The sequence below is a fragment of the Carassius carassius genome, chromosome 8 (genome assembly GCF_963082965.1).
Source record: "Carassius carassius chromosome 8, fCarCar2.1, whole genome shotgun sequence".
Taxonomy (NCBI): domain Eukaryota; kingdom Metazoa; phylum Chordata; class Actinopteri; order Cypriniformes; family Cyprinidae; genus Carassius; species Carassius carassius.
The window spans coordinates 1,950,377-1,973,823 of NC_081762.1; the positions used below are offsets into that span (position 1 = coordinate 1,950,377).

Consider the following 23,447-nt stretch of genomic DNA (forward strand, 5'->3'; position numbering starts at 1 on the left):
AGTCACACCTCTACTCTTTTTCGAAAGACATCCTGGGATTTTTAATGACCACAGAGAGTCAGGACCTCGGTTTAACGTCTCATCCGAAGGACGGTGCTTGTTGACAGTATAGTGTCCCCATCACTACACTAGGGTGCTAGGACCCACACAGACCACAGGGTGAGCACCCCCTGCTGGCCTCACTAGCACCTCTTCCAGCAGCAACCTAGTTTTCTCAGGAGGTCTCCCATCCAGGTACTGACCAGGCTCAGCCCTGCTTAGCTTCAGTGGGAAACCGGTCTTGGGCTCCAGGGTGATATGGCTGCCAGTTTTTCGACTGCTTTTCACTGCTCAACTTTATTGTCTCTGTTCTGTCTATGTTTGTCCATAATTAGTGAGCAGTTAGCCGACACTCCAGGAATATTTGGGGGAAACACATGCCATCTAATCTAAGGTACAATATTTCTGTCTAGGCTGCCAAAAGATCAGTTTTACTCATCTGATTTATGTCTTAATCTAATGTTTTATACTTTCAGTCGTGACTCTCAACTGGACCAAAGCGGATTTAAATCAAATCTGCTGAAGAAGTTTGAGCGTCTGTATGAAGGAACAGCAATGCAGGGAAACCCAACTCTCCTGAATGAGATCTACACAGAGCTCTACATCACAGAGAGTGAGAGTGGAGAGATCAATAATGAGCATGAGGTGAGACAGATTGAGACACAATCCAGGAAAGCAGCAACAGAGGACACAGCCATCAAATGCAATGACATCTTTAGAGCTTTACCTGGACAAGACAAAGCCATCAGAACTGTGCTGACAAAGGGAGTTGCTGGCATTGGAAAAACAGTCTCTGTGCAGAAGTTGATCCTGGACTGGGCTGAAGGGAAAGAGAAAGAGAATCAGGACATCCAGCTAATATTTCCACTTCCTTTCAGAGAGATCAACCTGATGAAGGACAAAACACTCAGTCTTTCAGATCTTCTTCATATCTTTTTTCCTGAAACAAAAGAAATGGAAATATCCAGTGATGAATATAAAGTGTTGTTTCATCTTTGATGGTCTGGATGAGTGTCGTCTGTCTCTGGATTTTGAGAGTACAGTGAAACTATGTAATATATCTGAATCAGTCTCAGTGGACGTGCTGCTGATGAACCTCATTGTGGGGAATCTGCTTCCCTCTGCTCTCATCTGGATCACCTCCAGACCAGCAGCAGCTGATCTCGTCCCCTCTGAGTGTGTCCATCGAGTGACAGAGGTACGAGGCTTCAATGATCCACAGAAGGAGGAATACTTCAGGAAGAGAATCAGTGATCAGAGTCTGGCCGACAGGATCATCTCACACCTGAAGTCATCAAGGAGCCTCTACATCATGTGCCACATCCCAGTGTTCTGCTGGATCTCAGCCGCTGTTCTGGAGAAGATGTTGAGTCGAGCAGAGAGTGGAGAGATTCCCACGACTCTCACTCAGATGTACACACACTTCCTGATCCTTCAGACCAACATCAAACATGAGAAGGACTATGAGAAGACAGTTAAAGATGAAGACATGATTGTCAAACTGGAGAAACTAGCTTTTCAGCAGCTTGTGAAAGGAAACCTGATCTTCTACGAGGAAGACCTGAGAGAGTGTGGCATTGATGAGACAGAAGCAGCAGTGTACTCAGGATTGTGCACTCAGATCTTCAGAGAGGAGTTGGGCTTGTATCAGGGGAAGTCTTCTGCTTTGTTCATCTGATCATCCAGGAACATCTAGCAGCTCTATATGCACATCTCTCCTTTACAAAGAACTACAGAAATGTGTTTGACCAAACTGAACAAAGTCTCTTCTTTAAAGTTTTAAACTGGATTTATAACATTCTGTACTGGGTTCTAAATTATTCATTATCTGGTCTGCATCAGAGAGCTGTGGATGAAGCTTTACGAAGTAAAAATGGACATCTGGATCTTTTCCTGCATTTTCTTCTGGGTCTTTCATTGGAGTCCAATCAGACTCTCTTATGAGAATTACTTACACAGACAGGAAGCTGCTCCTACAACAAAGAGGAAACAGTTGAGTTAATCAAACAGAATATCAGGGAGAATCACTCTTCAGAGAGATCCATCAATCTGTTCCACTGTCTGAATGAACTGGGAGATGATTCACTGATGCAGGAGATCCAGGATTATCTGAGATCTGGACAAATAGGAGAAACCAATCTCTCCTCTTCACAGTGGTCAGCTCTGGTTTATGTGCTGCTGACTTTAGAGCAGAAGATGGATGAGTTTAATCTGAAACAGTTTATTGGAGCCCACAATACAGCAGATGAAGTTCTTCAGAAGCTGCTGCCTGTGATTAAAGAATCCAGATCAGTTCAGTAAGTCACACTGACAACAATCACTACACTGATAAAACATGATCACATTTAGCACTTTAGCATGCACTTTCTTACCAAAGCAGTAAAAGGAAAAAAAAATCATAGATTTAAATACTGTATATATCATATATCATTTATAGAAGTGTTTGCTGAACTGAGAGACTGAAGAGTGTCATTGTTGTCTACAGGTTGAGGGATTGTGGAGTCACAGATGAAGATTGTGCTGCTCTGGCTTCAGCTCTGAGATCAAACCCCTCACACCTGAGAAAACTGAATCTGTCTGGAAATAAACTAGGAGCGTCAGGAGTGAAGCTGCTCTCTGATCTACTGAAGGATCCTCGCTGTAAACTGGAGAAACTCTGGTAAGATGATATGAATCTGTCAGTATCCTCCTAAATGTTGCTCCTTTGTTGATTATGAACAAAATGAAAACCAAAACTGTGTCATAAACAGTGTTGGGGAGTAACTAGTTACATGTAACGGCGTTACGTAATTTAATTATAAAATTAATGTAACTGTAATCAGTTACAGTTACTAAGAAGAGAATAGTAATTAAATTACAGTTACTTATGAAAATTTTAACGATTACAAAGGGGATTACATTTGAATATTTACACATCCGCATACAGCTTATTTCTTTCCCAAATTGCACAAGACATATGGCCCCTAATCTCCGCAACGCGGAAAACAGTCTGGTTCGTAGAATCCAGTCATAAAAACGAAATTCAGCCTAATGCGGACGGATTATGCCACATTTTGGAAAAATAAATCAAAAGTAGGTCAGTACACTTTAGTCAAAACGCGATATGGGAGTGTCAGTGAATATTAAGCCGCAAAATGACAATCTATGAATCCTGCACATTCTGTGTGTCTGTGGAAATCAGGCGCTGACTGGACATCGGGAGAACCGGGACAATTGTGGCCTGGCAGACGATTTGGCCCGCTATTTTAATATTGTTATTGTATAATTGTACGCCGAATGTACTAAAGTGATTATTTCCGAATCCGCCATTTGATCATTAAATCTCTAATAAATCATCGATCGGTTAGTCGTGAATAGAGCGCTCTCCGCGCCTCCGCCAAACGGTTTGGATCAGACTCCGAGTAATGAATGTGAGAGGGAGAATAGAGTGGACTGTGGAAGCGCACAGCTGGAGCAGAGAAGCGACACTTCTGTTCAGGGCTTCAAGTGCAGTTCAGTTTCATCTGTAAAGATGCTATTGTAGTTTTGTCTTTGTTTACTTGGTCATGCAGCAGCAGCACATTGCTCACACTCACTCAAAATACTGTATAAACGACATGATTATTTTCTATTGTAATGTTACAGTAGTAATTTAGCAGACAAATAATCATATTTAATCATAGGGTTAAGGGGAGTTAGTGCAGACAAAAACACAACCCTTAGGAAAATTTATGTAGCCTATGGTATTGCATTAACCGTTGTCTAACCATGGAATTTGTAGTAAAAAATAAATACAAGTGATAATTAATTTGCCAAAAAAACAAATATGCTCTTACAAAACATGGTAAAAGTCAAATAAAAATCTTCAGTATTAAAGTCATGAGAGGATGGATGGATAATGGAAGTGAAGGTGCAGTTCAGGAGAGAGCTCTTAATTATGTTACATGTCCCAAACCTAGGGATTTAAATCTTTTTCATGTCAGGTCTATACATAAAATAGGGTTGCCCATGTTTCAGAATGTATTGTGGGTGTATGAGTGAGATTTCCCAGCCTAATTTTTGAACACAAACATAATCTCTAGAACTGCTGTGAGTCACTTCATGAGCATTTTACTTATTTTGAGAAACTGTCATCAAATCATATACAAAGAGACAGCAGTGTTTCAAAAAGACACCAAAGTTTCAGGAGTTTAGTACAGAAAATAGGACACATGCTTATTAGATAACCGTGTTTGAGATAATGTATATGCTTGTATTTATTTATTAACAATTTTTTTCCCCAAACCATTGTTAGATTAAAGTGTTTCTTGTATGCAAAGATTTGGTTTCAAAAACAGTATCTATAAACTATTTCTTTAGATTTTAAATCTGCATTGAACTTCAGATCAATCTCAAAGTAAAAGGCGGTACTGAAGTCAGATTTTGTGTTAGATGTGTTCAAATGTGATCATCTTAATTGAAGCGATGAAGGATTGTAAAAGTCTGAGAGTATTGAACACGACTTTAAGGTTAAACCTGCATGGTGTAAATGTTTGAAATGATTTACAGTTGCAAAAAAAAATTCATTAGAAATTTAGAAAAGTAATCAAAAAGTACTCAAAAGTGATTAGTTACATTACTTTATTAAAGTAATTAAAAAAGTTACACTACTATTACATTTTAAATAGGGTAACTTGTAATCTGTAACCTATTAAATTTCCAAAGTAACCTTCCCAACACTTGTCATAAAGAAAGTGTCCTGTAGTTAATTGAAAATGATGCTGTTTAAATCTTCATCACATTCTTTCCAAAGTTTTTGACACAATTTTAAAATACTTCTGATATTATAGTTTGAGTGGATGATCTACAAACAGCTGCTTTATATCATACAGATGTGTGTTGATGATTTAGGGTATTTACAAAAGAATTAAACAGTTCTGACGTGTTCTCTGATATTGAAACTAACCCTGAAAACACATGTAGAAGCAGATCTGAACAGAGATTGTGCTGTGTTTGTCTGAACAGTCATTGAGTAGCTGTCAGTGTATTAGATTTCTCCATTACATTAAATAAATACATCTGACCAAAGTTTTGTTGGCAAACTAATGTATTGGTTAATTTAAAAGGGTTTCCGCAGGATTTTTAAGCTCATATTTAAGACTTTTTAACACCTTTTTTAAGACCTGCACAAATAAAATGAATACCATATGAGCGGAGTAGAGCAATGTCTATATTACCATATTAAACTGTAAAATTACTATAAAAAGCATAATTTACAGTTCAGAATCAAGTTTTCACAAAAACAAAAAGTTTTATAATATGATAAACTTTACATTTCAGCCTTTAAACCACTTTTAAAGAAATGGATGAGTCAAAATTATTTATTATTATATTAACTTAAACAATTATTAACATAAATTGGGGTGTGTGATATTAACTAATAATGATATCTCAATAATTTTCTGGGATTTTATCAATATCGATAATTAGACGATATGTTGATGAGTGTGTTATTGTGCTGACTTCTTAGGGACTGTCGTGGACAGCTGACTCCTGGATTTTAATTTTCTTCATATTCTGTGTGGTCAGTTCACAGCAGTGATATTAATTAATAATTTCCAACAAGTTTTACGGGCATTTTCTGAAACTGTGTACCATTTTTTGGGGTCAAATTCTTTCATTTGGGCTGTAAATTAAGCAAATGAAATCAATATCAACAAAATTGATCTTAAATCTTCAGCTGCATCTGAAGTGCATCTGAAGTTTTTTTTTTTATATAATATTTAATGTTATATTGCTTATGAGGCTATAATGCGTGGACTTGAAGCGGATCTCGGGGAACATGTTCGGGCGAGTTAGGCACGTGATCTAGACACAGTGCAGCAGTGCGATCATTTATTACAACTTTCAGTCATATTTGTATCTATCTTACAACCCGAATTCCGGAAAAGTTGGGACGTTTTTTAAATTTTAATAAAATGAAAACTAAAGGAATTTCAAATCACATGAGCCAATATTTTATTCACAATAGAACATAGATAACGTAGCAAATGTTTAAACTGAGAAATTTTACACTTTTATCCACTTAATTAGCTCATTTAAAATTTAATGCCTGCTACAGGTCTCAAAAAAGTTGGCACGGGGGCAACAAATGGCTAAAAAAGCAAGCAGTTTTGAAAAGATTCAGCTGGGAGAACATCCAGTGATTAATTAAGTTAATTGATATCAGGTCTGTAACATGATTAGCTATAAAAGCTTTGTCTTAGAGAAGCAGAGTCTCTCAGAAGTAAAGATGGGCAGAGGCTCTCCAATCTGTGAAAGACTACGTAAAAAAATTGTGGAAAACTTTAAAAACAATGTTCCTCAACGTCAAATTGCAAAGGCTTTGCAAATCTCATCATCTACAGTGCATAACATCATCAAAAGATTCAGAGAAACTGGAGAAATCTCTGTGCGTAAGGGACAAGGCCGGAGACCTTTATTGGATGCCCGTGGTCTTCGGGCTCTCAGACGACACTGCATCACTCATCGGCATGATTGTGTCAATGACATTACTAAATGGGCCCAGGAATACTTTCAGAAACCACTGTCGGTAAACACAATCCGCCGTGCCATCAGCAGATGCCAACTAAAGCTCTATCATGCAAAAAGGAAGCCATATGTGAACATGGTCCAGAAGCGCCGTCGTGTCCTGTGGGCCAAGGCTCATTTAAAATGGACTATTTCAAAGTGGAAGAGTGTTTTATGGTCAGACGAGTCCAAATTTGACATTCTTGTTGGAAATCACGCACGCCGTGTCCTCCGGGCTAAAGAGGAGGGAGACCTTCCAGCATGTTATCAGCGTTCAGTTCAAAAGCCAGCATCTCTGATGGTATGGGGGTGCATAAGTGCATACGCTATGGGCAGCTTGCATGTTTTGGAAGGTTCTGTGAATGCTGAAAGGTATATAAAGGTTTTAGAGCAACATATGCTTCCCTCCAAACAACGTCTATTACAGGTAAGGCCTTGTTTATTTCAGCAGGACAATGCAAAACCACATACTGCAGCTATAACAACAGCATGGCTTCGTCGTAGAAGAGTCCGGGTGCTAACCTGGCCTGCCTGCAGGCCAGATCTTTCACCTATAGAGAACATTTGGCGCATCATTAAACGAAAAATACGTCAAAGACGACCACAAACTCTTCAGCAGCTGGAAATCTATATAAGGCAAGAATGGGACCAAATTCCAACAGCAAAACTCCAGCAACTCATAGCCTCAATGCCCAGACGTCTTCAAACTGTTTTGAAAAGAAAAGGAGATGCTACACCATGGTAAACATGCCCCGTCCCAACTATTTTGAGACATGTAGCAGAACTCAAAATTGAAATGAGCTCATTTTGTGCATAAAATTGTAAACTTTCTCAGTTTAAACATTTGCTATGTTATCTATGTTCTATTTTGAATAAAATATTGGCTCATGTGATTTGAAAGTCTTTTAGTTTTCATTTTATTAAAATTTAAAAAACGTCCCAACTTTTCCGGGATTCGGGTTGTATATTTATATAATTTACAATGATGTTACTTGTGAGTATTCAAGTACTGCTATACAGATCTGTTTATGTGTATTTATTCATATTTGTATACTGTTTTATACTTACAGAACCACACACGCACACACACACACACACACGCACGCACGCACGCACACACACACACACACTCTCACACACACACACACACACACACACACACACACACACACACACACACACTCTCTCTCACACACACTCTCACACACACACACACACACACACTCTCTCACACACACACACACACACACTCACGCACAGTAAATCACCCTGAAGTATATTCCTGGTGTCCTCGTGTTCTGACCAGAAACCCTGTTTAATGTAGAATTGTAGCACAGTTCTTCAGTGCTGATGTTAACTGTCAGTCTACAGAGAATCTTAAATCCTTCTAAAACTTGGTTTATACATCTGTAAATTGGATGGGTGTGAAAAATACTGTGTTTTCTTTTGTTTGTTTGTTTTTTTACCAAGTATTAACACATGTTAGACTGCACCCCATAAACACAATCAGGCCTAGAAAAACAGTCAACCACTCCTTTAATATAAAGTTGCCACGGCTTCAGACTGGTTCTGTTAATCATGTTGTGGTTTCTTTCTGATTGTGAAGTTGCTGCTGATCTGAGCTGTAGATCCTGAACTGAGAGACTGAAGAGTGTCATTGTTCTCTACAGGTTGAGGGATTGTGGAGTCACAGATGAAGGTTGTTCTGCTCTTGCTTCAGCTCTTAGATCAAACCCCTCACACCTGAGAGATCTGGATATGTCATTTAATAAACTAGGAGCGTCAGGAGTGAAGCTGCTCTCTGATCTACTGAAGGATCCTCGCTGTAAACTGGAGAAACTCTGGTAAATCAAACACACACACACTGGTATTCACAAATAAATCTTTACAAATAGTTTATAGTTGTAGTTCTGATGTAGAATCATCTGTAGAGTTTTATCCACGTCAGAAAATGTACCAAGAGCAAACAGAGATAAACCTTTAGCACATGTTTGTTAATGTTTTGATGTAAGTTCTCCTATGACCAGACGAAACCAGTAGTTCAATTCCAGGCTGCAGCAAAGTCAGATTGTGCAGAAGAATCATCTGTTTCCTGTGGTCTTGTCCTGGTGCTCTTTTGAGACAAGGTCTTTACAGGGGATCTGTATCTGGGGCTCTAGTTGTCCTGGTCTCCGCTGTCTTTAAGGGATGTAGAGGTCCTTTCTAGGTGCTGATCCAGCATCTGGTCTGGATACGTACTGGATCCGGGTGACTGCAGTGACCCTCTGATCTGGACACAGACTGGATCTGGTGGCCACGGTGACCTCGGAACAAGAGAGAAACGGACAAATATTAGCGTAGATGCCATTCTTCTAATGATGTAGCAAGTACATAGGGTGTCATGGGAAGTGTTTCCGGTTCCGGTTTACCTAATTAATGCAGCCTAAAAATCCTTTAACGGATTTGGATAATAAAAGCATATTAGTATGTTATGTGTATGCCAGGTTAAAGAGATGGGTCTTTAATCTAGATTTAAACTGCAAGAGTGTGTCTGCCTCCCGAACAATGTTAGGTAGGTTATTCCAGAGTTTTGGCGCCAAATAGGAAAAGGATCTGCCGCCCGCAGTTGATTTTGATATTCTAGGTATTATCAAATTGCCTGAGTTTTGAGAACGTAGCGGACGTAGAGGATTATAATGTAAAAGGAGCTCATTCAAATACTGAGGTGCTAAACCATTCAGGGCTTTATAGGTAATAAGCAATATTTTAAAATCTATACGATGCTTGATAGGGAGCCAGTGCAGTGTTGACAGGACCGGGCTAATATGGTCATACTTCCTGGTTCTAGTAAGAACTCTTGCTGCTGCATTTTGGACTAGCTGTAGTTTGTTTACTAAGCGTGCAGAACAACCACCCAATAAAGCATTACAATAATCTAACCTTGAGGTCATAAATGCATGGATTAACATTTCTGCATTTGACATTGAGAGCATAGGCCGTAATTTAGATATATTTTTGAGATGGAAAAATGCAGTTTTACAAATGCTAGAAACGTGGCTTTCTAAGGAAAGATTGCGATCAAATAGCACACCTAGGTTCCTAACTGATGACGAAGAATTGACAGAGCAACCATCAAGTCTTAGACAGTGTTCTAGGTTATTACAAGCGGAGTTTTTAGGTCCTATAATTAACACCTCTGTTTTTTCAGAATTTAGCTGTAAGAAATTACTTGTCATCCAGTTTTTTATATCGACTATGCAATCCATTCGTTTTTCAAATTGGTGTGTTTCACCGGGCTGCGAAGAAATATAGAGTTGAGTATCATCAGCATAACAGTGAAAGCTAACACCATGTTTCCTGATGATATCTCCCAAGGGTAACATATAAAGCGTGAAGAGTAGCGGCCCTAGTACTGAGCCTTGAGGTACTCCTTACTGCACTTGTGATCGATAGGATACATCTTCATTCACTGCTACGAACTGATGGCGGTCATATAAGTACGATTTAAACCATGCTAATGCACTTCCATTAATGCCAACAAAGTGTTCAAGTCTATGCAAAAGAATGTTGTGGTCAATTGTGTCAAACGCAGCACTAAGATCCAATAAAACTAATAGAGAGATACACCCACGATCAGATGATAAGAGCAGATCATTTGTAACTCTAAGGAGAGCAGTCTCAGTACTATGATACGGTCTAAATCCTGACTGGAAATCCTCACATATACCATTTTACTCTAAGAAGGAATATAATTGTGAGGATACCCCCTTTTCTAGTATCTTGGACAGAAAAGGGAGATTCGAGATTGGTCTATAATTAACTAGTTCTTTGGGGTCAAGCTGTGGTTTTTTGATGAGAGGCTTAATAACAGCCAGTTTGAAGGTTTTGGGGACATATCCTAATGACAATGAGGAATTAATAATAGTCAGAAGAAGATCTATGACTTCTGGAAGCACCTCTTTTAGGAGCTTAGATGGTATAGGGTCTAACATACATGTTGTTGGTTTAGATGATTTAACAAGTTTATACAATTCTTCCTCTCCTATAGTAGAGAATGAGTTGAACTGTTCCTCAGGGGGTCTATAGTGCACTGTCTGATGTGATACTGTAGCTGACGGCTGAATGGTTGCAATTTTATCTCTAATAGTATCGATTTTAGAAGTAAAATAGTTCATAAAGTCATTACTGCTGTGATGTTGGGAAATGTCAACACTTGTTGAGGCTTTATTTTTCGTTAATTTAGCCACTGTATTGAATAAATACCTGGGGTTATGCTTGTTTTCTTCTAAAAGAGAAGAAAAGTAATCGGATCTAGCAGTTTTTAATGCTTTTCTGTAGGATATGTTACTTTCCCGCCAAGCAATACGAAATACCTCTAGTTTTGTTTTCCTCCAGCTGCGCTCCATTTTTCGGGCTGCTCTCTTTAGGGTGCGAGTATGCTCATTATACCATGGTGTCAAACTGTTTTCCTTAACCTTCCTTAAGCGTAAAGGAGCAACTGTATTTAAAGTGCTAGAAAAGAGAGAGTCCATAGTTTCTGTTACATCATCAAGTTCTGAGGTTTTGGATATGCTAAGGAATTTGGATACATCAGGAAGATAACTTAAAAAGCAGTCTTTTGTGTTAGAAGTGATGGTTCTTCCATACTTGTAACAAGAAGTAGGATTTACAATTTTGGCTATATGAAGTTTGCACAGAACTAAATAATGATCTGAGATATCATCACTTGGCTGAATAATTTCAACACCATCAACATCAATTCCATGTGACAGTATTAAATCTAGAGTATGATTTCGACAATGAGTAGGTCCTGAAACGTGTTGTCTAACCCCAATAGAGTTCAGAATGTCTATAAATGCTGATCCCAATGCATCTTTTTCATTATTAACATGGATATTAAAATCACCAACTAGTAAGACTTTATCTGCAGCCAGAACTAACTCGGATGTAAAATCACCAAACTCTTTAATAAAGTCTGTATGGTGCCCTGGTGGCCTGAATACAGTAGCCAGTACAAACATAACAGGGGATTTATCATTAACATTTGTTTCTCTGGATAATGTTATATGAAGCACCATTACTTCAAACGAGTTATACTTGAAGCCTGCTCTCTGAGAGATCCTGAAAACGTTGTTATAAATTGAAGCAACACCTCCACCTTTGCCTTTTAGACGCGGCTCATGTTTATAACAGTAATCTTGGGGGGTGGACTCATTTAAAATAATGTAATCATCAGGTTTTAGCCAGGTTTCTGTCAAACAGAGTACATCTATATTATGATCAGTGATCATATTATTTACAAAAAGTGTTTTCGTAGAAAGGGATCTGATATTCAATAAGCCAAGCTTTATCATCTGTTTATCCATATTGTTTCTGTTTTTTATTTGTTGAACCTCAATTAAATTGTTAATCTTAACTTGGTTTGGACGTTTTTTGTTTTTTTTCTAGTTCGGGGAACAGACACAGTCTCTATAGTGTGATATCTAGGTGAAAAAGTCTCTAAGTGCTAAGAATTAACTGACCTCTGTGACGGGAGGCGGCTAGCAGACGGTCGGTTTAGCCAGTCTGTCTGCTTCCTGACCTGGGCCCCAGTTAGTCAAGTATAAACACTAAGACTATTTGCCAAATTTCTAGAGAGAAGAGTGGCGCCACCCCAGGAGGGATGAAGACCATCTCTTTTAAGCAGGTCAGGTCTGCCCCAAAAGCTTGTCCAATTGTCTATGAAACCTATGTTATTCTGTGGGCACCACTTAGACATCCAGCCATTGAGTGATGACAATCTGCTATTTATCTCATCACCACGGTAAGCAGGGAGGGGACCAGAGCATATTACAGTGTCTGACATCGTGCTTGCAAGTTCACACACCTCTTTAATGTTATTTTTAGTGATCTCCGACTGGCGAAGTCGAACATCATTAGTGCCGGTATGAATAACAATCTTACTGTATTTACGTTTAGCATTAGCCAGCACTTTTAAATTTGCCAAGATGTCAGGTGCTCTGGCTCCCGGTAAACATTTGACTATGGTAGCTGGTGTCTCTATATTCACGTTCCATACAATAGAATCACCAATAACTAGAGCACTTTCATCAGGTTTCTCAGTGGGTGCATCACTGAGTGGGGAGAACCTGTTTAATGTTTTGATCGGAACAGAAGAGCGGTGTTTTGACCCACGACTACGCTGCCTCACCGTCACCCAGTTGCCCTGCTGCAAGGGCTTTGTTTCCGGAACCGAACAATGTACAGGAATCCCTGAGCTAGACGCATCCAAAGCCGTATCTAGAGCCCTAACATTCTTACTGTCCTCAATTAAAGTTTGGATGCGTGTCTCTAATTCTGAAATCTTCTCTGTCAGCCTAACTATTTCCCTGCATTTATCACATGTGAATCCCTCATCAGCGACAGAGATAGATAAACTATACATGTGGCAAGAGGTGCAAGAAACAATGATAGGAGAAGCCATTACTCACCGTGCTTGATGAAACTTCTTACTGCGGTTGTTTGATGAACTTGTGAAAAACTGTGCTCACCTGTGCTCGTCTTCAGTGTCCTGATACACCCGTCAGTAAAGCACGTGCTCGTTGCTGTAAGGCATTTATAAGTGATTAGTTAATGATGAACTAATCATTTACATTTACATTACATTACATTTAATCATTTAGCAGACGCTTTTATCCAAAGCGACATACAAATGAGAACAATAGAAGCAGTCAGGTCAACAAGAGAACAACAGTATACAAGTGCCATGACAATTCTCAATTAGTCTAGTCAGAGGTGGGTAGTAACGAGTTACATTTACTTCGTTACATTTACTTGAGTAATTTTTTGGGGTAACTAATACTTTTTGGAGTATATTTAAAGATGCGTACTTTTACTCTTACTTGAGTAAATTTTTTGGGAAAAATCTGTACTTTTACTTCATTACTGTGGGCGACGCTCCTCTCGTTACTTTATCTTAATGCAATATGTTATAAATGCTTCAGTTTATTCCAAACGCGTGGTCTACTTTTCTCTGGACAATGAACGATGCCCATTCGCGAATGATTCAGTCTTTTGAGTCAATTCTGTTCAAAGGCTTGATCAAACCAATTGGCAAACGAGTGAATTGGTTCATGAATCAGTTTGAATGATTCGTTCAGTTCCCTGCCGCACGCGCTGAGCGCCTCTGAAGCGGTTCACTCAGAGTTGTAACGTTTAAGAATATCAGCAGCGTTGAAAACATGGCTATGCAACTGCACTGAATTGAAAGCAAATCTGCAAAGCCTATTATTTGCTTGCGATGGAGATCCTTATTAGATGAACACCGCGTGTGCTGTCTACTGTTAAACATGTAATAACTTGGGCTACATTCGATTACAGTACACGATACCACTGTGACATTAGTTTGTTGTACGTGTGACTTATAACAGAAGGGAGTCAAGTTGAATGCAGCTTCTAAAAGAGAAAAAATAGCCGATTAAGATTTTATTAATTTTAATACAATCACACCGGCGTGAGTACATTCAGCGAGTCATATCATCAGCTGCTAAATTCAGATCTGTGATCGCTTGCTGGCACTGAGCCAGAGATAGATGCGTTTTTACAGCGCTGCGCATTATAACCAAGATTCTGTTGAGCTTTTGAATGCAATGGCCAATCAGAGGTGTTCCGATGAGTCATTGCTAAAATGCTGGTGTTTCCTTCACTCGCTCGTGACTGGAGACAACAAAGTGCAGATGTGTGTACGAATCTGTAATTAAGATATTGATTTCACAGTGGTAACAGTTTCAGTGATTTTAATGGGAGTTTCTGAGAGTGATTGAACTCTAGACTGTCAGTGAAAATGATCTTTGATAATGTAAATGTTATTTGCTCTCTTTCTGAACAATGAAAGATTAATAGCAATTTTTATATCACATTAACTTTCAATTTTAAATTCACATTTAATATAAAGTCAGTCTTATTAAAAATATGTTATGGCATGACACCTATATCTGTTACTTAAGTAAACAGACAGGGTTTTATAATAAATTACATAATTAGGCTACTTTGACCATCGCATATTATCATTATTAACAATCTATGAAATGTGAGAATCGAGATATTTCATTATATAGTTCATGTTTCTGGGAATGTTTCTAATAAAAATGAAAAAAATAAATAAATAATGCTTAATAATAATTTGCCAATATGCTGTTGTGGCTGCTGTATGTCACATGATGACCCCCATATGCCTAGACACAATTAATTATGATATTTCCACAATATTTACGCTTGCAGAAATATACTTTTCATCAGCTGTTACTCCAGTTTTCAGAGTCATGATCCTTCAAAATATAAATCTAATATATTGATTTATTTCCAGTGCTGGAAACTTAATGCTGCTTAATATTTTTTTGGAACCTGTGAGATTTTGTTTAGGATTATTTGATGAATAGAAAGATAAAAAGAACATCATTGATAGTTAATCAACATATTGGAATGATTTCTGAAGGATTATGTGACATTGAAGACTGGAGTAAAGGCTGATGAAATATATATATATTTATACACACACACATACATTTTATCTATATATCTAAATAAAAATAGGCTCAGTATATATGACCCAAAGTAACTAGTAACTAACTACTTGAGTAGATTTTTTATCCGATACTCTTTTACTCTTACTCAAGTAACTATTCAGACTAGTACTTTTACTTTTACTTGAGTAAATATTTCTAGAAGTACTTTTACTTTTACTTGATTACAGTTTTTGGGTACTCTACCCACCTCTGAGTCTAGTACAGAACGCATAGCCAGTTTTTTTTTTTTTTTTATAAATGAAAAGACAAGAAAAGGAAAAGTGGTAGTATTAGCTGGTTAAGTGCTGGCGAAAAAGACGAGTCTTTAGATGTTTCTTGAAAATGAGTAGAGACTCCGCTGTACGAATTGAGATGGGGAGGTCATTCCCCCAGCTGGGCACAGTCCAGGAAAAGGTCCGTGAGAGTGATTTTGAACTTCTTTGGGATGGCACCACTAGGCGTCGTTCACTTGCAGAGCGCAAACTTCTGGAGGGCACATAAGATTTAACCAGTGAGTTTAGATAAGTTGGTGCCGTGCCAGTGGTCGTCTTGTAGGCAAGCATCAGTACCTTGAATTTGATGCGAGCGGCTACTGGTAGCCAGTGTAACCTGATGAGGAGAGGAGTAACGTGAGCTTTTTTTGGCTCATTGAAGACAACCCTCGCTGCTGTATTCTGGATCAATTGCAGAGGCTTGACAGTACATGCAGGTAGGCCCGCCAGGAGAGCATTACAATAGTCCAGTCTGGAGAGAACAAGAGCTTGGACAAGAAGTTGGGTTGCTTGCTCTGACAGGAAGGGTCTAATCTTCCTAATGTTGTATAAGGCAAACCTGCAGGACCGGGTCTTTGTAGCAATGTGGTCTGTGAAGCTTAACTGATGATCCATCACAACTCCTAGGTTTCTGGCTGTCCTCGAAAGAGTAATGGTTGATGAGCCCAGCTGTATAGAGAAGTTGTGATGAAGCAATGGGTTAGCTGGAATCACCAGGAGTTCTGTTTTCGTAAGGTTAAGCTGAAGGTGATGGTAATTCATCCAGATAGAAATGTCACTCAGACAGGCTGAAATGCGAGCAGCTACCATCGGGTCATCTGGCTGGAATGAGAAGTAGAGTTGGGTGTCATCAGCGTAGCAGTGATAAGAAAAGCCATGCTTCTGAATGACAGATCCTAATGATGTCATGTAGATGGAGAAGAGAAGTGGTCCAAGTACTGAGCCTTGAGGAACCCCAGTAGCAAGGTGGTGTGACTTTGAAACATCACCCCTCCAAGACACACTGAAGGATCTGTCAGAGAGGTAGGACTTAACCCACTGGAGTGCAGTTCCAGAGATGCCCATCTTTCTGAGGGTGGACAGGAGAATCTGGTGATTAACAGTGTCAAAAGCAGCAGACAGGTCCAGTAAGATGAGTGCCGAAAATGTTGAAGCTGCTCTTGCTAGTTGCAGGGCTTCAGTAACCGAGAGTAGAGCAGTCTCAGTTGAGTGGCCACTTTTGAAGCCAGATTGGTTGCTGTCCAGGAGGTTGTTCTGTACAAGGAACATAGAAAGCTGGTTGAACACAGCTCGCTCAAGTGTCTTTGCAATGAATGGAAAAAGGGATACCGGTCTGTAGTTTTCAAGAAAGGCTGGATTTAGAGAAGGTTTCTTGAGCAGTGGGCTTACCCGAGCCTGCTTGAATGCTGAGGGAAATGTTCCAGAGTGAAGAGAGGAGTTGATAATGTGAGTAAGCGAAGGTATGACTGAAGAAGAGATCGCTTGAAGAAGACGAGTGGGGATCGGATCAAGTGGACAAGTAGTAGGATGATTGGACAGGAGAAGTTTGGAGACGTCCATCTCTGAGAGTGGGGAGAAGGAGGAGAAAGAGTGTGCGTCGGTCATTGTGAAGTTGTCCTCAGTCTGTGGTGTGGAGAATTGGTCACTGATAGATCTTGTCTTATTTGTGAAGAAAACTGCAAAGTCGTCCGCTGTAAGAATCGATGGAGGAGGTAGTGGCGGCGGATTAAGAAGAGAAGAGAAAGTCTTGAAGAGTGTCCGAGCATCACAACAGCTGTTAATTTTGTTGTGGTAGTAGGATGTTTTAGCCGTAAAGACATTTGCAGAGAAGGAAGAGAGGAGAGACTGATACACACTGAGGTCGGTAGAGTTTCTTGATTTCTGCCATTTCCTCTCTGCAGCCCTGAGTTTAGAGCAATGTTTGAGAACCTCAGACAGCCAGGGGGCAGATGGGGCGGTGCGTGCTGGTCTAGACATCAGTGGGCAAAAGTTGTCCAAGCAAGATGTTAAAGTGGAGCAAAGAGTGTCCGTAGCACTGTTCGTGTCCAGAGCAGAAAACTGAGAGAGTGCAGGAAGTGATGATGAAACCACAGAAGATAGGCGAGATGGAGAGAGTGAGCGTAGATTCCGTCGAAAGGTGACCTGCATTGGAGTGTGAGGCACTTCAGGAGTAAGTGCTAGGTTAGCAGTAATGAGGAAGTGGTCTGAGGTGTGCAGTGGAGCAACTGAAGAGTTTTCCACAGAGCAACAGCGCGTGTAGGTGAGGTCCAGTTGGTTGCCTGATTTGTGAGTCGCTGTAGTAGACATTAGCTTGAGATCAAATGAGGTGAGCAGAGTTTTGAAGTCAGCAGCCTGGGGTTTATCTAGGTGGATGTTGAAGTCACCAAGCAGTACCAGAGGAGTACCATCTTCAGGAAAGTTTGATAGCAGCACATCCAACTCCTCCAAGAAGTTTTCCAATTGACCTGGGGGACGATAAATGACCACAAAGTGGATTTTAACAGGGTGGGTTACAGTAATGGCATGTGATTCAAATGAACCAGTACCTGTAGGTGATGACTGAAGATCAAATCTCCATTCTTTTGATATAAGGAGGCCCGTACCTCCACTCCTCCCAGTGGTACGAGGAGTGTGGGATCAAGTGAAATTAGTGGAGAGGGCTAAAGGGGTGGCAGTATCTTCAGGTTTAATCCAAGTCTCAGTCAGTGCCATGAGGTTGAGACCGGAATGAGTAGCAATAGAAGAAATGAAGTCTGCTTTGTTAACTGCAGACTGGCAGTTCCAGAGACCAACTGAAATAGAGAGCATAGTAGAGGTCAGAGGGACAGGCCTTCCTGCGACGTACATAGCGTGCTCTCCGAGTGTTAGTAGTGATAGTAGAGATCTGAAAGCACATAGTGACTACAAGTGTAAGAGATATTTGAGAACAAGGAGAGTCGATTGTCTTTACACTCGTCCGTCTTCACATGAGGAGGGATCACACGAGGGCTGCCGCGACCGCTGCCGCAGTGAAACCTAACGCTTTTGTATTTGCCTTATTACCTGTGATTGAAGTCAGCTGGCCACGCCTCACTATTTAGCAGATCGAAACTGGGCAGTCCCACGACAGGCAAACGCAAAACCAAGCGCCACTTTCAGCAAGTATTTACCAGGTTAAGACACACACAATTTAAACCAAATACTTTCCTAGCAATGACGATCACACAGTAGTCTAATGAGAAAATGACACAAAACACTCACAAGCTGCTGTCCTTCTCTGTTGCTCAACTGGTTCTTCTAAAAAGTGCTTTCAAAACAGCTAATTAAGTACTTTCACTGGCTTTGGACATGCCTCACTATTTAGCAGATCGAAACTGGGCAGTCCCGCGACAGGCAAACGTAAAACCAAGCGCCACTTTCAGCACGTATTTACCAGGGTAAGACACACACAATTTAAACCAAATACTTTCCTAGCAATGACGATCACACAGTAGTCTAATGAGAAAACGACACAAAACACTCACAAGCTGCTGTCCTTCTCTGTTGCTCAACTGGTTCTTCTCATTTACAAAACATAACTGTGTTCATAAATGATTAATAAGTGATTTGTTAATATGTTTATCTATGTTTTGTAGATTGAGTTATAATCACGGTTTGGAAAATGGATTCATGGTGTACTCAATTATTATTAAATTATTAAAAATATTATTAAATTTTGAACACAAAAAAAGTTACGGACCGCAGCTCTGATTGGTTGTTTTTCTTACCGGGAGCGCTGTATTTCTGCAAATGGCAATAGGCCCACTGGGAGGAGCCAGAGGAGCTTGATTTTTTCACAGAATATCTGTCTCATATTCTACTGTCAGGACATAATGACAGGTTTAACAAATATGTAAAAAATACATTTTCAGGGTTTTTCCTGGATCAAAATTGGTCTTCGGTGGTGGCTGACCGACATGGTCATCCACACACAGCACCCTAGTACCCTAGTACCCAGATGATCCGCAAGCCCAATATTGACAATACATGTTACATTTAAAATAAATACAAAAAAACTGTTTTTTATCCTATTTATCTTAGACATTATCACTGTCATCCTTTCTTGCCCTCTTTACAAAAAAAGCTGTGATTTTTCCACGACTGGCTTTCATAGTTTAGAAAGATAAATTCCTTTTTTGATAGACCTGATAATTATTTTAGTATAATCATATCAATTAAAAACATAGCATTAAAAGGTGTAATAGTGTAATTTTTTACCATATAAAATGTAATAAAATTAGCAGCTAGCTAGCAACAGCTTGCTTTGTGCTTCGATCTAGTTTCATCTCACTCCAGTCCAGTCTAACTTTAAACAAAATTATTTTATAGGTAATTTACTACACATTGTCATAGGCCTATACGTACTGTGGATTATTAAGGCTAAATTTTACTAAACACTCTTGCTAAATGGGGTGAGCACACTTACTTTCTCATTTCAGATGTGTATGTTCTTCTAAGAAGTAATGATTTGTTATACACAGATTCAGACACTGACGGGCAAACCAATTTCTTTAACCATTCATTATAATGAATCGGCTCAAAGGAGTCATTAGGTCGAGAATCAGACTTTAGCGGACGTGTTGTGTGGGAATCCTGGCTGTTAGGACATCGCGAAGGATTTCTTAACACACACACAAAACACAGAACTGGATAGATTTCTTTCTTTCTTTCTTTTTTTGCGTTTAATAAAGTTATGTCAGCTGCATGTGTGGAATGCTTGTCACAAGTTGTAAGATAAGGCAACTTTTTTTTGTCTACAATTCACACCCAACGGTAATTCAGCAAAAATATTTTCCGAATGCACCACATTAAAAAACATGGATTCGGACTTCCGACCTTTAGGATCAGTTGATTTCATGGATGTGCACAGACATTTTGAGGGGCAGAGGCTCAAGTGAAATAAAGGGCACTTCTCATAATAACGTATTTTTTTCTTTTTTTAAACAAAAAAGTATATATATTAACGCAACTCTGACTTCCTTTTTAAAAACATTATTTAAAAAGTTAATTAATTTTATCTTCCTCAAACTCACGCAATTGTTTCATTTTCAAAAGATGTCTACAAAATAATCAGTTCACACAGAAACCATGGTCTCCTTAGTATTCACTCACTAGGTTTATACAGCAGCAAAGGAAACCATTCCACAATGTGCATGTTTTGAAAACATTTTCAATGCTATTAGTTTCCAGTATGTATTTAGAATAACCTAAATAACTGCATCAACTAAACTTAAACTTACCAAAAAATTGAGTAAAAATTGAGTAAAAGCCAAAGTCATGTATGTATTTGTGGTTTTATGGAATACTATTTTAGAAAGGTTTAGAGGAAATAAAAAAAGTTAAAATACTCATAAATAAAAATTAATTTATAAATATTGTTATTTTTAATGTTTAATGTTAACTTATTTCTACTCAGTTTTATTTATTAATGTACCAGATGCAGTTACTCAGATTTCCTACATTTTTTAGAGTGTATCCTCCATCTGTTTGCATCTGTAGATTTCTTCTAAATTCACCAATTTAGATTTCAAAATTTCAGGGGGAAAGACTCTTGATGTTATTCATTAACTGGGGACGTTCTGTATGCAAATTACGCGTCAACTAGTTAAAATGCGCACATTTGCATCTAATTGACAGGGCAATGCAGGTAAATAGGATAAACAAAATAACTAAAGCATATCACCTGGTGGTGATATATGCTTATTTTATTACATGGCTTGGTTGAATTCCAATGTAGAATGCGGTCTGTTATTTCTTGATAACAGACCGCTGTGCGGTATGGAATGCCGAAGCTGCCAATTTTAAAAATAAATAAATACATAAATAAATATACAAATAAATGTAAATAAGAATAAATAAATACATAAATATATAAATAAATATACATAGAAAAGCAAAAAAACAAAAATAAATAATTATTTATACATTTATTTCCATATTTATGTATATATTTATTTTTTTCCATATTTATTTATTTATTATTTTATTTATTTATACATTTATTCATTTATACATTTATTTATTTATACATTTATTTATTTTTACATTTATTTATTTATACATTTATTTATTTATTCATTTATTTCTTCCTACATTTCTTCCTGCGTAGGGTAATGAGGAGGGCGTGGTTTACCTCAGACATAGCAATCGAGCTCAGAGTAAGTGAAGGCGAAGGGTTGAGGCCACAGTGACGCCTATTGTGTGGCGAAATACAATTAGTATAGCTCACTGACGTTGATACGGTCTGTGACTGCGAGGTATATAGTCAAAATCCTAAATCTTACTGTGTGACATGGATAGGCTACTCTTTATTCCGGACATGGCCGTAGAACATTGTTTGGTCTGGATTTGTAAAATGTCCTGGGCTAACAAACATGAAATAGGGACTCTGTAATTTGTAAATTGCGAGGTCCCGGAACAAAGCGGGGTAACGGATGCCGGATGCATGTGATTACAGGAGGGAGAGGTGACGGAGCACTCGCGCAATCACATTGGTCAGCAGTTTAAGTGATTGACTTCATGCATCAGTTGCTTTTAGGTTCTGTATGTTCATGAATAACATGGAAATGCCATGCAATTTTAAAACAACAATTTCCAGGCCTAAAAACGTTTTGAAAAAGTTGTGGAATTTTATTTTACAAATCTCTGTATAATAGAGTCCTAAATTTCGATGGGGGACTGTGTAGCTATGTCGCATGGTTTTAATAATTCTCGCAGCTTTCAAGTTTATAATGAGGAAAATTTCTGCATTTATTCAACATATCTTGTAGGTTTGAATAATAAAATTAATCCACGCAAAATATAAGATTAAATAATTCATTCGAAACCAGTCTTCGAATCCATGAACTCTCTCGCGCGCTTCTCATCAGCGCATCTCGTCTGCACAGTGACCTGCAGCACGCGCCGACACAAGACTTCACTCACATCTCAGGACAACTGACAGAACAGTCACTTGACTAATCGGGTCATTGTTGCATTGTCACAAAAATGTATAATTTGCACACATTTTTAAGTATTTTAAGCCATATGGTACTCACGCGCTCCGAAGGCTGTATTATGTGCCCTCACAGTCACATCCAAAGTTTACACGTATAAAGCCGCCTCGCGAGTAGCCTATTATATGAATTATTTTTCGTAGTTTGTTGAGCTTAAGCAATCAAATACACACAATATGATGTCTGTTGTGGGTGTTGACAAATAAAACAATTTCATGGCACACTCTACTTAAACACATGGGGAAAAAAATAAAGAAAAGGGGAAAAAATCAATAATTAAACAACACTGTGTCGTCAGTGTTGGTATTGTATCGGACACTTGCACTTAATATGAGGCTATATGAAAAACAAGCTCAAATTAAGCACTGCAGAGTCCCCGTTTCATGTTGTCCCCGTTTCATGTTGTCAAATGTCTTGTTAGCCCAGGACATTTTACAAATCCAGACCAAACGATGTTCTACGGCCATGTCCGGAATAAAGAGTAGCCTATCCATGTCACACAGTAAGATTTAGTATTTTGACCATATACCTCGCAGTCACAGACCGTATCAACGTCAGTGAGCTATACTAATTGTATTTCGCCACACAATAGGCATCACTGTGGCCTCAACCCTTTGCCTTCGCTTACTCTGAGCTCGATTGCTATGTCTGAGGTAAACCACGCCCGCCTCATTACCCTACGCAGGAAGAAATGTAGGAAGAAATAAATGAAGAAATAAATAAATGTATAAATAACTAAATGTATAAACAAATAAATGTATAAATAAATAAATGTATAAATAAATAAATGTAGAAATGAATAAATGTATAAATAAATAAAATAATAAATAAATAAATAAATAAATGTATAAATAATTATTTATTTTCGTTTTTTTGCTTTTCTATGTATATTTATTTATATATTTATATATTTATTTATTCTTATTTACATTTATTTGTGTATTTATTTATGTATTTATTTATTTTTAAAATTGGCAGCTTTGGCATTCCATAGTGCAGAGTAAAACAGACCGTTGCCATGAAAAACAGAGCGTTGCTAAGGACACACAGGATTCTAACCATGGAGACGGAGC

The 23,447-nt window shown here is 38.6% G+C and overlaps 2 protein-coding genes across 4 annotated transcripts in view; both read left to right on the forward strand.

The window, feature by feature from the left end:
• LOC132144948 (NACHT, LRR and PYD domains-containing protein 1b allele 2-like) overlaps positions 1–23,447 on the forward strand; it is a 173,491-nt gene that overhangs the window by 5,022 nt on the left and 145,022 nt on the right. The window contains exons 1-3 of one of the 3 annotated variants that reach the window (XM_059555553.1): positions 1,983–2,336; positions 2,525–2,698; positions 8,238–8,411. The exons of the other annotated variants lie outside the window; for them this stretch is intronic. Coding sequence (XP_059411536.1) covers positions 2,128–2,336; positions 2,525–2,698; positions 8,238–8,411 — 557 coding nt within the window. The 5' untranslated portion in view covers positions 1,983–2,127. Of the gene's footprint in view, positions 1–1,982; positions 2,337–2,524; positions 2,699–8,237; positions 8,412–23,447 lie in introns of those variants that run through there. 3 annotated transcript variants of the gene reach the window in all.
• LOC132144950 (NLR family CARD domain-containing protein 3-like) lies at positions 875–1,855 on the forward strand. Its single transcript, XM_059555556.1, has one exon. It carries the CDS (start codon positions 1,010–1,012, stop codon positions 1,715–1,717), a length of 708 nt encoding a protein of 235 aa, XP_059411539.1. The 5' UTR covers positions 875–1,009; the 3' UTR covers positions 1,718–1,855.

Bases quoted from the DNA above. Each gene is read 5' to 3' on its own strand.
- LOC132144950 (XM_059555556.1), top strand. From the start codon at position 1,010: ATGAATATAAAGTGTTGTTTCATCTTTGATGGTCTGGATGAGTGTCGT.